The 14,873-nt window shown below is 42.5% G+C and overlaps 1 protein-coding gene across 6 annotated transcripts in view; it reads right to left on the bottom strand.

The window, feature by feature from the left end:
- Alkbh3 (alkB homolog 3, alpha-ketoglutarate dependent dioxygenase) overlaps positions 1-11,630 on the bottom strand; it is a 51,026-nt gene extending 39,396 nt beyond the window's left edge. For 3 of the 6 annotated variants that reach the window (XM_021264325.2, XM_004851998.3, XM_004851997.3), the window contains exons 1-7: positions 11,426-11,630; positions 9,322-9,467; positions 8,865-8,962; positions 7,926-7,960; positions 5,668-5,715; positions 3,918-4,021; positions 1,896-1,984 (exon numbers count right to left, since the gene is read on the bottom strand). In XM_021264325.2, coding sequence (XP_021119984.1) covers positions 1,896-1,984; positions 3,918-4,021; positions 5,668-5,715; positions 7,926-7,960; positions 8,865-8,962; positions 9,322-9,397 — 450 coding nt within the window. In that variant the 5' untranslated portion in view covers positions 9,398-9,467; positions 11,426-11,630. The remainder of the gene's footprint in view (positions 1-1,895; positions 1,985-3,917; positions 4,022-5,667; positions 5,716-7,925; positions 7,961-8,864; positions 8,963-9,321; positions 9,468-11,425) is intronic. The other 3 variants (XM_087205637.1, XM_087205635.1, XM_087205634.1) reach the window with 2 other exon arrangements.
- Between the last annotated feature and the right edge of the window lie 3,243 nt (positions 11,631-14,873).

Raw genomic sequence — 14,873 nt, 5'->3', positions numbered from 1 at the left:
TGAACTAATCTATCAGCAGGAAACACAAATTCCAAATTAAAGAATCCTTATTTGAAAAACTTAATATTCAATATTTAATAATAGTAAAGCATGGGGATGATATGTAGTTAAATGAAACATACTATACATAATTTTATTTTTATAGAAAAAAGTCTTTGCCTAAACTAAAAATGATCAGAACTAAAATATCAGAATTATCCAAAATATTGATATTCATCTTTACGTTTATCTGCAGTCTCTAAAATTTTTTTTTTTTGTACCGGGAATTGAACTAGGGACCTTGAGCTTGTGAGGCAGGCGGTGGAACCACTGAGCTAAATCCCTGGGCCTGACTCTAAATTTTTAATAAGTATGTATTACATCATAAAAAATTCTTGCCAAGTGGAGTGGCACACAACTGTAATCCCAGACTCTGGGAGGCTGAGGTAGAAGGATCACAAGTTCCAGCCCAGCCTGGGCAACTTAAAGACTCAGCAAGACCCTGTCTTGAAATGAAATACAAAAGGGCTGGGGATGTGGCTCAGTGTGCAGGGCCTAGGTTCAATCAACCTCCAAAACCACCAAAAAAGAAAAGAAAAAGATTATTTTGCAGAGTAGTCAAATGTCCCCAAAGTGAAAGAAAACAAGCAGGTACTTTATTTAGCAAACTGACTTTCATTGAACAGTAAAACGGGTTCTTAACCAGGGGCCACTTGCCCTCAGCAGACAAGTGGCACTGTCTGCAGTCACTCTTGGCTGTTGTTACTGCTGTGAATCTAGAGTGCAGAGACCATGGGTACTGCTGAGCCTCCCACAGCACTCAGGATGGCCCCATGACAGATTTACCCAACCCAAAATGTCAACCATGCGAGGAGAGAAATCTTTCTAGGAGATGAACTAGAATGAATGGAAAAGAACTCCTTCCCCATGGCCTATTTAATCCTCAACCTCTCTGCTACTAGGACTGTTGACAAGAAGGTAAATTTAATCTGAGAGGAACAAGGCAGTAGTCTACACTGAACTGGCCTAGTGCGATTCTCTCTGTTTCCAAATCAGCCTCAGATATAAAGGGTCTCAACACCTCCCTAGGACACATAATAAATGCAGTCCTAGAAACCAAAGTATTTGTCCTTACATGAAAATCCATGTGCTCCTGGGCAATGTTTCATTCCTGTGCATTTTAGTAAAGAGGTAGTTTGTGATTACATATTACTGGAAGCTCTAAAATATGTCACATTTCTGTGTATCCAAATATCCGAAGCAAAACTCCATTTTCATCAAAGACTCTTTCCATAAAGCATGGCACTATCTGCCAAAGGCAAGATACTGGGAACTAAACAGAGAGCTATTTCTTGGACCTCAACTCCATCCTCTGGACAAGCTTAATTTGAACACTAAAATATCCTGGTCTACTGTCATAGAAATTTCTAAAAACAAAAGAAGCGGGAGAAACAAGCCAAAGTGGTAATAAGTTGAAGTCTGAGAAAGGGAGCCATAAAATGAATGCAAAATTCAAAAAAAAAAAGGATGGGGGCGCCAGCAAATAGCAAAAGAGCCTGAGAAATGGAACAAGACATTCTGACCTTCTGCTTACTGCCCAGCCATAAGGATGTAGCCGCACAGCAAATAAATGAGTACCAGGGTGTGCACAGAAGGGTCAGGGCCAGAAAAGCTTGGAAAGGGAGGTCTCAGAAAAAACTCCATGTTCCTGAAATCCTGGGCTCTAGTTCCAGTTTTCTCTTTTGCTCTGAGTTCATTTATGGATCAAAGACATAAAAGACGGCAAGCACAAAACCTCAATGCTTGAGCCCAGAGGTTTATTTTGAACTAGGAACCATCAAGTATCCCCGTCAGGTCTTCCTGTTATTTTATGTCTATGTCTATAAAACCGCACCAAGGACAGTATTTCAACATACGTGAGGATTTGGTTCCATAGTGACTCTTGAATAAGTGTAAGGAAGTTCTCCATACCATGCTGTAAGTCTTGGTTGCAGGTAAGTTATATCTAAGAAAGAAAAACAGGGCTCTGAGACAGTGTGGTGCTCTGTGAGATGTACCTACTACAAGCCAACTCTGCCTTGCGATCAATGTCAAGAAGCCAAGAGAAACACAAAGGAAGAGGAAGGACAAGTGTTAGGGTTTGTATCTGGATGTCCCCCAAAACCTCATGTGCTCAAAGGCAGGGCTCTGGAAGGGTCTGGATTGCGGGATGTTACAGCTAAATGTGATGTCAGGAGCTGGGGCCCTTTTGGAGGAGGCGGTCACTGAGGGTGTGACCTGGAAAGGTGTCTCTCCTTCCCGGGTTCTTCCCCTTACCCTCCATTGCCCGGATGCTAGGCCATGAACAGCTCTCCCCGGCCTAAGCCCTGCCACCATGCTGCTGACCTTGCCAAGACTGCAACTTCTAGAACATGAGCCAAAATAAACCTCTCCTCCCCTACCTGTCCTGGATTATGGCTCAGCAACAAGCAAAGTGCCTAAGGCCGTGGCTCCGCCTGCACAGAGGATATAGGTAGGGGCTGGTAGAATGGTTAGGGACCCCATGAAGAAAAGACAAGGCAGAAACAGCCTGGGCAAAGGTCCTGAGATGAGAACGCGTGCGATGTGTCTGCCTCATTTAAAAAATTCTCAAAAAGCAGGATATGGAGCCTGGGCCCCTGCAGATAGGAAACGGTGGGACTAACATTCCTGAGAAGAACAAGACAGACTGTTCACCCATGTGTCCAACACTGTAGAAACCCTTCTGATTCCAAATGAAGGAGAAAGTGTCCTGAGCAACTGCAGCATGCGGCCGATTTTAGTCAGAAGTTTTTGACGTCTAAGTTTATTTAGACAGAGAGTTACCCACAGATCTGCTGTTTTTCCTACAACCAGTTACAAGGACAGGAATGATAATAATAAAAAGCAGGGCTGGGGCTGTTGCTCAGGGGTACAGCATGTCCTTTGTATATGTGAGACCCTGGGTTCAAGCCTCAGCACACACACACAAAAAAAGAGGCACTAACATTCACTGAAGACTTGCCATGTACTAGGGATGCAGTTCAGCACTCATCATGCATTATTACCTCATTTAATTAACACAGCAACCTTAAAAGACAGGCATTTATTAGCTCAATTTTAAAGGTAAGAAAACCAAGGATTAGAGAGCTGCTTAATTGTAATGTGCCAGAAATTAACAATTACTTTGAATGAGAGAACAAGCAAAGAAGGTAACCAAGAGCCCCAGTATGAAAAGTCTTGAGAGTTGGGAGGTTTCCCTGAACAAGATGATTCCTATTCTGATGAATAATAAAAATGAAGCCGCTATAACTGTCTCTTTCTTTACAGAAAACGAGCCAGGAAGGAAATTCTATGCTAGATCCCGGACGCCCCCCAGTGGCCACCTGTGGAATACCAGGGACTGCTGGCTCACTGACACCCGCAGAGGAAAGGAGCAGGTTTCGAGTAAAGCCGTAAACATTTCACCTTTACAAGCTCAGGAGAATAGAGACTGAAACCAAAGGAAAGCAGACTCTTCTGATGAATAAAATCAGAATCAAAAGTCAGTAAAAAAGGACTGCAAAAGAATGTATGCCAAACTGCACCAGAAAAAAGCAAGCTCTGGAAGCTTCTAGAAGAGGGAAGCTAGCACCACTAGAAGTGGCAGAGGCAGTAAGTAACATAACAAGGTGAGTCGGCCAGCCACAGTGCAGACAACCCAGCTTCCTCTGGGCTCCTCTCCACTCCGGCCAGGGCCTGCCTCATCTCTGGGCCTTCCGCTGGGTGCTTCTTTCGCCTGGAAGACTTCCCTCGAGGCCTCTGGGCCTGGCTACCCCTGCTCCTCAGGGCCTCAGGTTCTGAATCTTAGGAGCAGCTGTGGGGAGCACACCCAGTGGTAGCAGAAGGCATTCCAAGAGGGGGTCCAGGCAGCAACCTCTGGGGCCTCAGCGGTTCCTTACCCTCTCTGATGCCTGTCCTCTGTTTCCAGGGAACATCCCGACACAGCTGTTCCAAGACCCAGTCGGCTTCCTTTGAGTCAACAAAGCCAGGATACAAACGCACCCTTGATGCAGAAAGAAACATTGACTAAAGAACACAGCAAAGATGGGTTAGACCAGTGGTGGCTAATCTAAGGCACAGGTGCCACAGCGGGCTGTCTGTATCATTGAAAGCTTTAGAGCTTTCAGTTCGCCATCACTGGTTAGGCTCTAACCCGAGCACAGTATGTTCACCCAGGTCGTCCTCTAATGGGCTGACAAAATCCTCTTTCCACCTCCCACAGCAACAGAACTCAGCATGGCCCAGGTTGTGACGGCCGCGATGTAAAGTCAAGTCCTTCCATGTTAAGACAAAGCGGCAGTGATGGATAAAGGATGCGTGAGAGCTTTACTAACTGTGGTCCAAATACTACTCAAGAATGTGACTAGTACTGACCAATGCTACCAAGAACTTAAGGGATAGAAACTACTAGCAGGGCTCAGCTGTGACACACTGGCAAGTTACTTGACTTCCCTGAGCCTTCATTCTTCTCATCTGTAACCCAAAGATGACATCTATCTCATTAAGTACTTGAAGAATAAACAAGAGTAACTAATAAAAAATAAAAATTTTAACCACTGGTAGTTTTTGGAGATTATGCCCAGTCTAGAGAAAGATCATTATGACTAAATTAAAATAAACATAACCAAATGAGGGTGCTTCCCCCTCACTGAATATATTGCTTACTTCAGCAATGCCAATTTAGCTCAAAATCATTCTGGACATCTTTCTTAAGGTGTGCTCTGAGAACCCACAGGACATTCTCTTGGATAGCCCTGGTGGCAGCAAATCCTCACTCTGAAGTCACGTTTGATTTCCTGAAAGAGCCAAGGCTCCCCCGACACCATAACCGGTAAACAATGTAGTGTGACCAAAACAGTGCAGCTGGGCTTGTGTGGCTGCCAACCTTGCTTTACAGGGAGGTTCCAAAAAGCGTCACAGCAAAGGCAGCACCCAACTCTTTACAAAGCCTTACAAGTACTGTGCAGGGTTGGGGCAAGAGGGTGGCAAGTTCGAGCCCAGTCTGGGCAATTTAATGACTCAGTGGGTTAAAAATCCTGTCTCAAAGCAAAACACCCCCAACAACTAAAGTGTGTGTGGTGGGCTGGGGATGAAGCTCAGGGCAAAGTCCTAGGTTCAAACCCCCCTCAAAAGGCCTTATGGAAGCCTTGTTTTAAGCAACTGATTTCATGTGTTTTAAGTTCTAACATATTTGTCTTAAGTGTCTCATTACTTTATAGTGACAATTACTATACTCCTGCATTAAGGTGAGGTTTTAAAAATAATGCCTTAGTGCCGAATATATGCTTTCACTTTACTGAACTCTGCCCTAATGTAGTGCTATACTACAATATAATATATAAAGTTCATAAAACGCAAAATAATAATGTAACGCAGCACTCATGTATAGATCCAACGCTAATATTAAGTCACCATGTTCACCAGGACAAAGGACTCGAACTCTCTAGGCCACATTTCCTCATCTGAGAAACTAGGGTAGTAATAGTTACTACATCTGAGAGAGAGACTGTGAAAATTACTTGATGCTAGAAAGACATTACCAGATCCTCATTCCCTGAGAATTTAAAGGGAAGAAATTACCTATTTCAAACAGGAGAGCAGTCTAACTTGATGACAGTTACAGTCACCTTCTGCTGAGGACTCACTTACCTAGACACACCTGTAGGTGACAGGCTGATTTCATACACACCCTCCCTGCTAAAGAAAGGGAGGAAAGAGACTGTTAGTATGAGACAAAACAACACCCTGCACCCCGTGGAAGGGCTCTCCTTTTGATCCCCAAGACCTGGCTCACTAAGATCACTTCACTATGCCTGAGCCTGGTGAGGGAGGCATAACCCCCACCTTCTGTCACTAAGACAGGTTATGAGATGGGGGTGCATCATCATAGCCGTTGGGAATAGAACCTGAGAGGGTCAGGGCACGAGACAAAAATGGGATAAAATAAATTCTGATTCTATCCTTTGTATTTCACCTGTAATTTAGGCTGATGTGATCCAGAAATCTATTACACAAAGGGGTGCAAAATCTATCACACAAAAGGATCCCTTTCCTTTGCAGAGTTTGGAATAGAGGATGCTACCAAATAGCAAGCACACTGTGGGGCTCCGAGCTTCCGTTGCTTTCAAAGATACATGTCTAGCGAGTCCTCTGAGTAAAATCCTTCAATGGCTCCACATAGCTGCAGGCAAGGTTCTCATGATCTAGCACCCTCCTCCTCCTCTAACAAGCGCTTGGGATCTCACCACAACCCCATGCCTGCTATGCCCTCTGCCACTCAGCATCCCCAACCCAGCCCTGTGCCAGCTTTGGTGCCTGGGAAATGCTACGCTGTCCTTCAAAAACCTCGCTGGCCGTCACCTCTACCTTTCCTGACCTTTGAATCATGCAAGTAATACTACCCAACTCATCCTGTGGGTGCTGGCAGTACAAGTCTACTATTTTAAGATATACAAAATTACAACACAATTTGTCTATAAGCCCATGTCATCTACTAGACTGCGGGCCCTCTAGGGGGCAAGAAATGGGTTATTATTGTTTCCCAGTGCCTGCACACAGTACATGGAAACGTACCTCTTACTCAATTTCATCAATGTGAAAAAGTACAAAACAATTGCAGATAAGCAGGCTGTAAGGTCCGTGATGAGAAAAGCAACACAGACCAGACAGGGACATCTACTCCAACAACTGTCTGACCCTTTTCAGCTGGGCTCTTAGGTAGACGTGTGAGGCCCTTTGAGCCAAATGTGTAGGCACAGTTATTGTACGTACTGTAGGGACCACTTGCTGTATACGACTTCTCTATAGTTTTCCAGAGCATGAATACAATATTTTAATATGTTTTGGCCCACATTTAGAAAATGGCTCACTTTAACTATGGAACACATTTCTGGGTATTAAAAACAAATCTAGCATAGTTAACTTTAGATAATCAGAATTAACAAACCCTGGGGTAAACAGCATGGGATTTTGGCATTTTTCTCGTGATTTAGCAACTCCAAATTGCCCATTTTTTTTTCCAGTCTGAATATCCCACTGTCAGGGTTTTTATAGTTTTGTTTATTCTCTTTATAACCAATTACCACACTGGTATTTTAAAAATAATTAAAGATTACCAGAACTAGCCTGAACCTGAAGTGATTATAAAAATCCAGGTCCCTACTTTGAAGACAAGCATACTGAAATCCAGAGAAATGTCAAGAACTATACAGTTAACTAGTGGCAAGCCAATACTATACTTCCCTTTGAAAATATATTTGTGTTAAGTTTCAAATTCTTCTACTACATAAGCCAATCTGCAAAAAAGTCAAAAAAGTGTAACAGATTGCTCGTGGGAAAGAATATACATCTAATACTAATTTTCTAAAATAAAAGGATACTGATATCAGATGGAAACTGAGGAGCAGGAATTTTAAAAATAATAAAAGTATCTCTCATGAATTTTGGATAAGAACATTTTAGACACAGATCAATGTAAGAGGAATATCATTTAAATCACTTTGGAGCGGTGTAGTTTTAATAAATTGGCTGGATGGTCATCTAGGCTGCCAGCAGCTGCAATAAGAACTGCCAGTGAAACATTGAAAGCGTCACAAAGAGCCAAGCTCCAATGACTCAGGGCCCCCCATCTTTAGCTAAGGGGTCTTTTAGTTCACTGTCTAGGTATCAGTGGAAGAGGGCCAGGAAACCCACACCTGCATCAACATTTACTGCCACAGATCTTGTTGCTTTTTTCCATACAATCAGCAAATTCAGGAAGTCCTCTCAAAAGTGCAAGTTTAAAGATAGAGTGTGGAATATCCCAGCCTAAGATTACAACACTTATTGGGCTATTCTCTTCCACGTGGAGCAGTCGGGGTGAGGGAAAGATCATGTCACCAATGACAGGAGGGCGGCAGATGACTTACTCGATCACTTGTGGTTCTGGGGCTCTGCGTACTACCTGCAAGGAAACAGGCAGATCTGAATTCTGGAACAATTCCTAACCATCCGGAACACTGATTCACCCTAAATTCTCTCATTTCTGCTCAGAAAAAGTCAGGTCTACAACTATCTCTTTTTTATTCCAATCTCTCACTACCTTTTTTTCTGTTCTTCTTAGAACAACACATCACACTTGCTAGCAGACAGAAAAAGATAGTTGGAATTAATCAATCCTACTGGCCAGCAGCTCTGGAGAAGCATTCTTTACATAAAATATTTTTTAAAAATTGAAGATATATTATAAAATAAAGACTTTTGAGAATTATTTATGGAATCATTATTACAGCAAAATGCCTGATTTTTTAAAACTTTTTTTCCATATTGTTAAAAAATAAGCACTGGGGATATAGCTCAGTAATAGAATGGCTGCCTCACATGCATAAGGCCCTGGATTCGATCCCCAGCACTACCAAAAAAAAAAAAGTAAACTTTCTGTTTTTTACATTTTCCCCCCTATGGAAAATATGAGCTAACAATCAGGCATTTTGCTAGCACTGAAATTTCAATTCGATTCCAAAGACATTTGCTGTAACAGCACTAAAGACAGCACGGTTTTGGAACTGTAAGACCTCTGATCACCCACGGAAGCCCTCATCATGGTATAACCTTTAGCCTCTACTCATGGTATAGCTTCCCCGCCCCTCCCCCCAAACAGGAATAATGTATGACCATCAGCTGGGGGGCAGAAAATGAAGGATTTTTTAGACACAAGGAGGGAACTGAAATATTTCATATTTCATTATAATCTTTTTGTTCTGCTATTCATTAGTAAATTTATTCAGGCCCTATTTGAGTTCCTGCTACACAGAAATGGCTTTTATAAGCAAATCCTTGTTCCTGCTGAAGAAGAAACAACAATTTACCTGCTGGGGTTCTTTGAACACAAACTCTCTGTCAGACAGATGATGCTCCTTGTTCCTCCAGGTCTGGCCAGGTGTCTGGTGGCTCCCAGCAGCAACAGCTGAGAAAGGAGCGAGAACAGCCTCAGACCAGTCTGTTCTCACATGAACAGTCATGTTCTACCCAGCAAGGGCCAGTAAAATGTCCTCAGAGATGACCCTGTCACATTTAAAACTAATCAGTGAAGTCATCAGAAGACTTCGACACACTCTGAAAGGTCTGAGGGCACTGGTTAAATAGAAGGAACATAAAGACCCCTTCATTTAGCTCATCATCAAAATCAGACAAAACACCAGCCGTATTTTAAACAATTCCTTAATATCAACTGAAGTGGAGTTCATTATAAACCAAAAGGATATAAATAAGACAGCAGAATAGTTGCCCACACCCATAAACACGCACAACCCCACAGGTTCTTGCCTGGCTGAGCAGCTGGCTGTTTCTTAGGGGCAGCCCAGGCTCCCTGCACTCGCGCTTGCTGTCTTTTGTCTGCCATGCTGACCAAAAAAGCTTCTGCTCTGCGCTCCCAGAAGATTTCATTCCTGATTCAAACCACACAATGGTACCTGTGTGAGGGGGGAAAAGTACTTTTAGTTAGGATCTTGAGTTTGGCCTGCTAACAGGTAATCACGATCCTGTTGGGAAGAAGAGATGGGTGAGTAGCAATCAGAGCTTCTGTACAAAATCAGCTTCTTTCTGCCATCACATCTCAGTCAAGGAGCCCAAGTCACTTGGGACTCCTGGTGTATCTTCTGTAAGCTTATCGTAGAACTTTCACTTCTTTCACAAAAAAGGGCACGTTTCTAAAAGCACAACCTCTCATAGACTACGTTATTCTTATTAGTCTCCAAGAGGAGAAAATTAGGAAGCTGTAACACTCCTACCATCTCCAAGACATTAAGAAATAGGCTAAGATTCAGTTCCCAAGTGCATTTCCACATTGCATTATCACTGCTGCACCACACTCTCCTGGAAGCTAGTTAAAAGCATCCACGGTGGATGAATCTGGAGGACTTCATGCGGTATGAAATAAGGTAGAGACAGAAAGACAAAGATAGTGTGATCTCACTTATGTGTAGAATCTAAAAAAGTCAAACTTCTACAAGTAAAGAGTAGAATGGCAATTACTAGTGGGCAGTGGAGGGGGTAGAAGGGAAAAGGAAGACACTGATTGAAGGGTACAAAGTTTCAGTTAGACAAGAGAAGTAAGCTTTAGTGATCTATTGCAAACTGATGACTATAATAAATATCAATGAACTGTATATTTCAAAATTGCTAAGAGTAGATTTTAAGTGTATTTCACCACAAAATAAGAGAGGTGATAGATTTATTAGCTTTATTTCATCGATCTACAATATAAATATATATCAAAACATCACGCTGTACCCCATAAATATATACAACTGTTATTTGTCATAGTAAGATCTGAAATACTTAAAGTTTAATAAATTTAAATTTAAAATACCTTAGCCTGCCTCCAGAAAATGTGATTTAGGATGGAAATAATTGTTTGTCTTTATGATACGCAAGGCAGATGATTTTACACTGGTATGTATGGGGACCACAGGTCACTCAGGAAATCAATAGTTTGAATCAATTAATATTCAAATTTTACTAAGATTCAGTCTTCAGCTAACTGAAAAAATTCACCTCATAACAAATAATAAAAACAAGCAGTCAGGCCCCATGTTCTGAATCTATGATCTACTTCTTGGGTCTAGGAAAGCTTCACATCTCAAGTTCTTAAAGATAATACCCACACTTCATGGCTTGTTTAGCCTACAGATTCCCAGGCCCCACTCCTAGATCTTCTGATTTAAGAAAACTGAGCTAGGCCCAGGAATCTGAATGTTTAACAAGTTCCCGTAATCCTAGAAAAAAAAAAACAAACCGCATGCTTATCATGGGTAGGGAGATGACCGAGGCTGCCATCTGCCCAAACGAGTTAATGCCACAATCAAAACCAACTCTCTAGTCCCACAAGATGTGTGAAGGTAGCCCCCATTTGACATCTTCTCTGGATTGAGGCCTTAAAAGCTTAACCTGACAACTTGCTATTGGCCCCCAAAGGACTATGACCCGCTCATATTCTTGCTCCGTTCAGACGGGAGCAACACATTAGCTGTAGGGAGGCAGCTGTTGAAAATATAGATTCCAGGGCCCAATCTCACACTTAATCTGTTAAGTCCCAGACATAATCAATTTGTGGGATCTCTGATTCTCTTAACCAACCGCAACCTCCACCCCGGGATTCTTCGTGGAGATAAAGCCCGAGGACCCTATTGCAGGGCAAAGAACAGGGACTCCAGATCCGTCAGTTCCCAGCTTCATAGCCTGTGCCAGATGACTTCACCTTTTTGAGTCCCAGTTTCTTCCTCAATAAACAGAGATATCAATACTTCCCTCACAGATGAGGCGCAGCGGAAGCGAGAACGAAACTGATCCTTGGAAAGGGTTCGCTCCTTTCTCTCATTTAGACCCTTTTCCTCCAGGATGAGGCCACAGAGGACGTTCAGGAACTGACCTTAGAGCGATCCTCACATCCCCAGGTGAGGGCACCTGGGGTGCCCAGGGGTAAACTGGGAGGGCGCACACCCGCTGACGAAGCGGTGCGGCAGGTTCAAACTCACTCGCGCTTGGAGGAGCTCGCCCGCTCCAGACCCTCTTCCAGCGCCTGTGGTCCGGGGAAGCTTAAGAGTGAGGCACGAACTCCTGCAACAGCCAACCACAGGCCTCGGTGATACGCACTTCCTCCCAACGTCACGCGCTCCCAACTTCACTTCCGGTGCACGGTCTTGAGTCCGGGTAGCTTCATGTTTCTGGCGCCTCAGGGGCCGGTGCACTGGGAGGACGGAGTTAGACCTGCGTGCAGGAATCGAGTATGAAGTGGAGCGGGTGGGGTTACAGCCGCGTCTGCTAGGCCGAGTTACTCAGAACCTGAGTTCCCCGAAACTGGAGACGGCCAGGCGCCAGGATTTTGGGTCCACTGCGGCAAGAACGACCTCTTTCCAGCAAAGCTGATGGAAGGGTTAGGGAGTTGGAGGTCTAGGTCATGGAGTTTAACTAAGCAAAAGAATTTGCATTTAATCCTGAAAGCCAGGAAGAGCCCTGGATACGTCTGCTGCGGGTTCCCATTGCATCTTGGGCAATACCTCGAGCATAGATAGCGTTTACCATAGACTAGACCGCGGACCACGCCTTAGTCGTCTCTGCTCTCCTGCGCTGAGCCAATTTTGCTTGAATAAATAGACCCAAATTTCAGATGCTACCGCTGGGACTAGATCTTTTGGGTAGAATTAAAAGAGGTGTAAAATATTTTTAAAATTTAGCTAGATGTGGCCTATAATAAATAAACCCCTGCCAGACCCTATCCATAAAAAGAAAAAAGGCTTGGGATGTAGCTTAGGCACTGAGTTCATTCCCATTTCCCAGCACCATCAAAAAAACAAAAACAAAAACAAAATACAAAAAAATTACAAATTCAAACACACACAAAAAATCAAACATGAACAGTGTTCTCACCCCCATCCAAGCTCTTGAGAAATGTCGTGAAAATGTTCTTATTAACCCTTGGACTTTATCGTGTAAAAATAGTAACTAAAGCACTGAATTACTACTTTGTTCAAGTTGTCCTCTGAGATGTACAAAAACGTGGTCGCTGTGAAACCTTTAAAATGCGTCTAATACTAGATGGCACATGCCTCCAGGAAGCTCAGTATACCTCATCAATGTACCTGTATTGTTGCTACTGTCAGGTGTAGTTTTCACAACACCTGTTATTCTTTGTTACACTTTGTGACACTGAAACAAAAAAATGATTTATCCTAGAACTGAGCAGAGAGGAAGTTGTGACTATAATTTTCACTTTTTTCATCAACTAGCAATTTGTCAATGTCTCCTTCTGGCTCAGGAACCTTGGCTGTATCTCCCAAAGGATGTGATTTCTTTCCTTTCAATGATTGTAGTTTTGGAACAAGAACAAAGAAGTCTGGATTGAGAAGTCCCTGAAAGCAGTGATTAACACCTGTTCAACCTTCAAGTACATGTCTCCAAAAAAAAAAAATCAATCCATGGCCTGTTTACAACTGAAATCGCTGCATTTAAAAAAAAAACAAAACAGAATCACTTCCAGTTTTAGCAGGACCCAAGCAATTCTGATGTGTAGAAATGTTGGAATACTCCAACCTCCTGATTAAAGAGGAGGGCTGATTTGCTTGAGAGTGACTGATTTGCTTGCACTACTGACACAAGTATATACTGTACATTTTCCTCCAACCCTTCATCGAACTAAATACAGCTATTTAACAGAATGATTGCATGTTGGGGAAGTGTAAATACTTAGACCTTTTAGGGGTTCCTGGACACTGGCTCCCTGAAACTAATTCCTGAGAACCTAAAACACCACTGTGTCCCATTAGTAAGAGAGGAGTTATGGTGTTCAGGTGAGAGATGGACTCTTAGCTGAAGTCTGATTCTCAGTTTTCTTACTTGATCCATAGATACACTCTGCTGTTATTTCTCCAGTTACTGACTATAATTGGGTTAGATATATTTAGCAGCTTGCAGAATTCCTACAATTGGTAGTGGGTCATTTGGTAGAAAAAGCTAAATGGAAACTCTGAAAACTTTCCTCCCTACTAAAATAGTAACAGTAGCCATACCACATCTCTGGGAGAATTACAGAGATCAATGCCACAAAGACTTGAAAAAATCAGATAATGGTACCTTTCATATTCCCATTTAATTCACTCTTGACCTATGCAGATGTCAGATGGATCTTGGTAAATAACTGTAGTCTATTGTAAATTCAGTCAGTTGGTAACCATGAGGCAGCTGCTGTCCTGTGTGTACTATCTTTACTGAATTGATCAACATTGCTTTTGGTGTTCAGCTATTGACCTGACTCATGCCTTTTTCTCCATATCACACAAGAAGCATTTTTGCCTTTACATGGTGGGGCCAACAGTATACTTGTATAGATTTGCCAAAGGGTTATCTCAATTCTTCTGTTTTCTGCTGTACTAATAGTTAAATGTGTCTGTGGCAAATAGTGAAGCTGTATGAAGCCTCTGCCAAGCACCAATAGAAGAGTCACAACTCAGATCTCTAGGATTGTTGTTTGTTTATTTGGGGTACTGGGGATTGAATCCAGGTGCTATTTACCACTGGGTATATCCCCACTCTTTGTATTTTCTTTTGAGACAGGATCTCACTAAGTTTTCCAGGCTGGGCCCAAATGTGTGATCCTCTTGCCTCAGCCTCCCAAGTAGCTGGGATTACAGGTGATTCCAACTGCTCCCACAGCCAAGACTGACAGGATTTTGGAGAGAATATATGACTGCTTCTATAGCTAATTCTTCTTCTTCTTTATATAATTAGCTTGCCACTGGGCCTTGGTAGAAACTGAATACCTAACAGTGGAACATTAGGTGACCATGTATCCTAGGCTTCTCATCATGACTGAAGGTTGTCTGACTCACCTTGCTTTAAAGTTACAGTAGCAAGATATTATCAGATGGAAATGTATAAGAGACAGCTCAGGCAGGATTGGGAGGTGTGAACACATTGCATGAGCAGATAACACCAACTTTGGCTGCATTGCTTCTCCTTCAATCCTTCTGTGGCAGTTAAGGTGAAGTGTCAATGTGATTGGCTTTGGGATTCGTTTGGGGTATTGTTGGATCACTCCTCTGTGTGTTTCTGAATGGTTCATGGAGGCTGATATATATATATATATATATATATATATATATTTATATATATTTATATATATATTTATATATATATATTTATATATATTTATATATATATATTTATATATATATATTTTTTTATATATATATATATAAATATATATATATATGTGGGTGCTCTATATGGTCCCTGGCTTGTATCTTGGGTGGCACCATTCCCCTCCTCTGCTACCCAGCTGCCATGAACTGAATGGCTGTGTTTCACCATTCTCTTCTGCC

The sequence above is a fragment of the Heterocephalus glaber genome, unplaced genomic scaffold (assembly GCF_053883595.1).
Source record: "Heterocephalus glaber isolate CG9 unplaced genomic scaffold, H.glaber_assembly_v1.0 deba00000594, whole genome shotgun sequence".
NCBI classification, from domain to species: Eukaryota; Metazoa; Chordata; class Mammalia; order Rodentia; family Bathyergidae; genus Heterocephalus; species Heterocephalus glaber.
The sequence above is the reverse complement of the archived record's forward strand: the minus strand, read 5'-3'. Positions and strand labels throughout refer to the sequence as shown.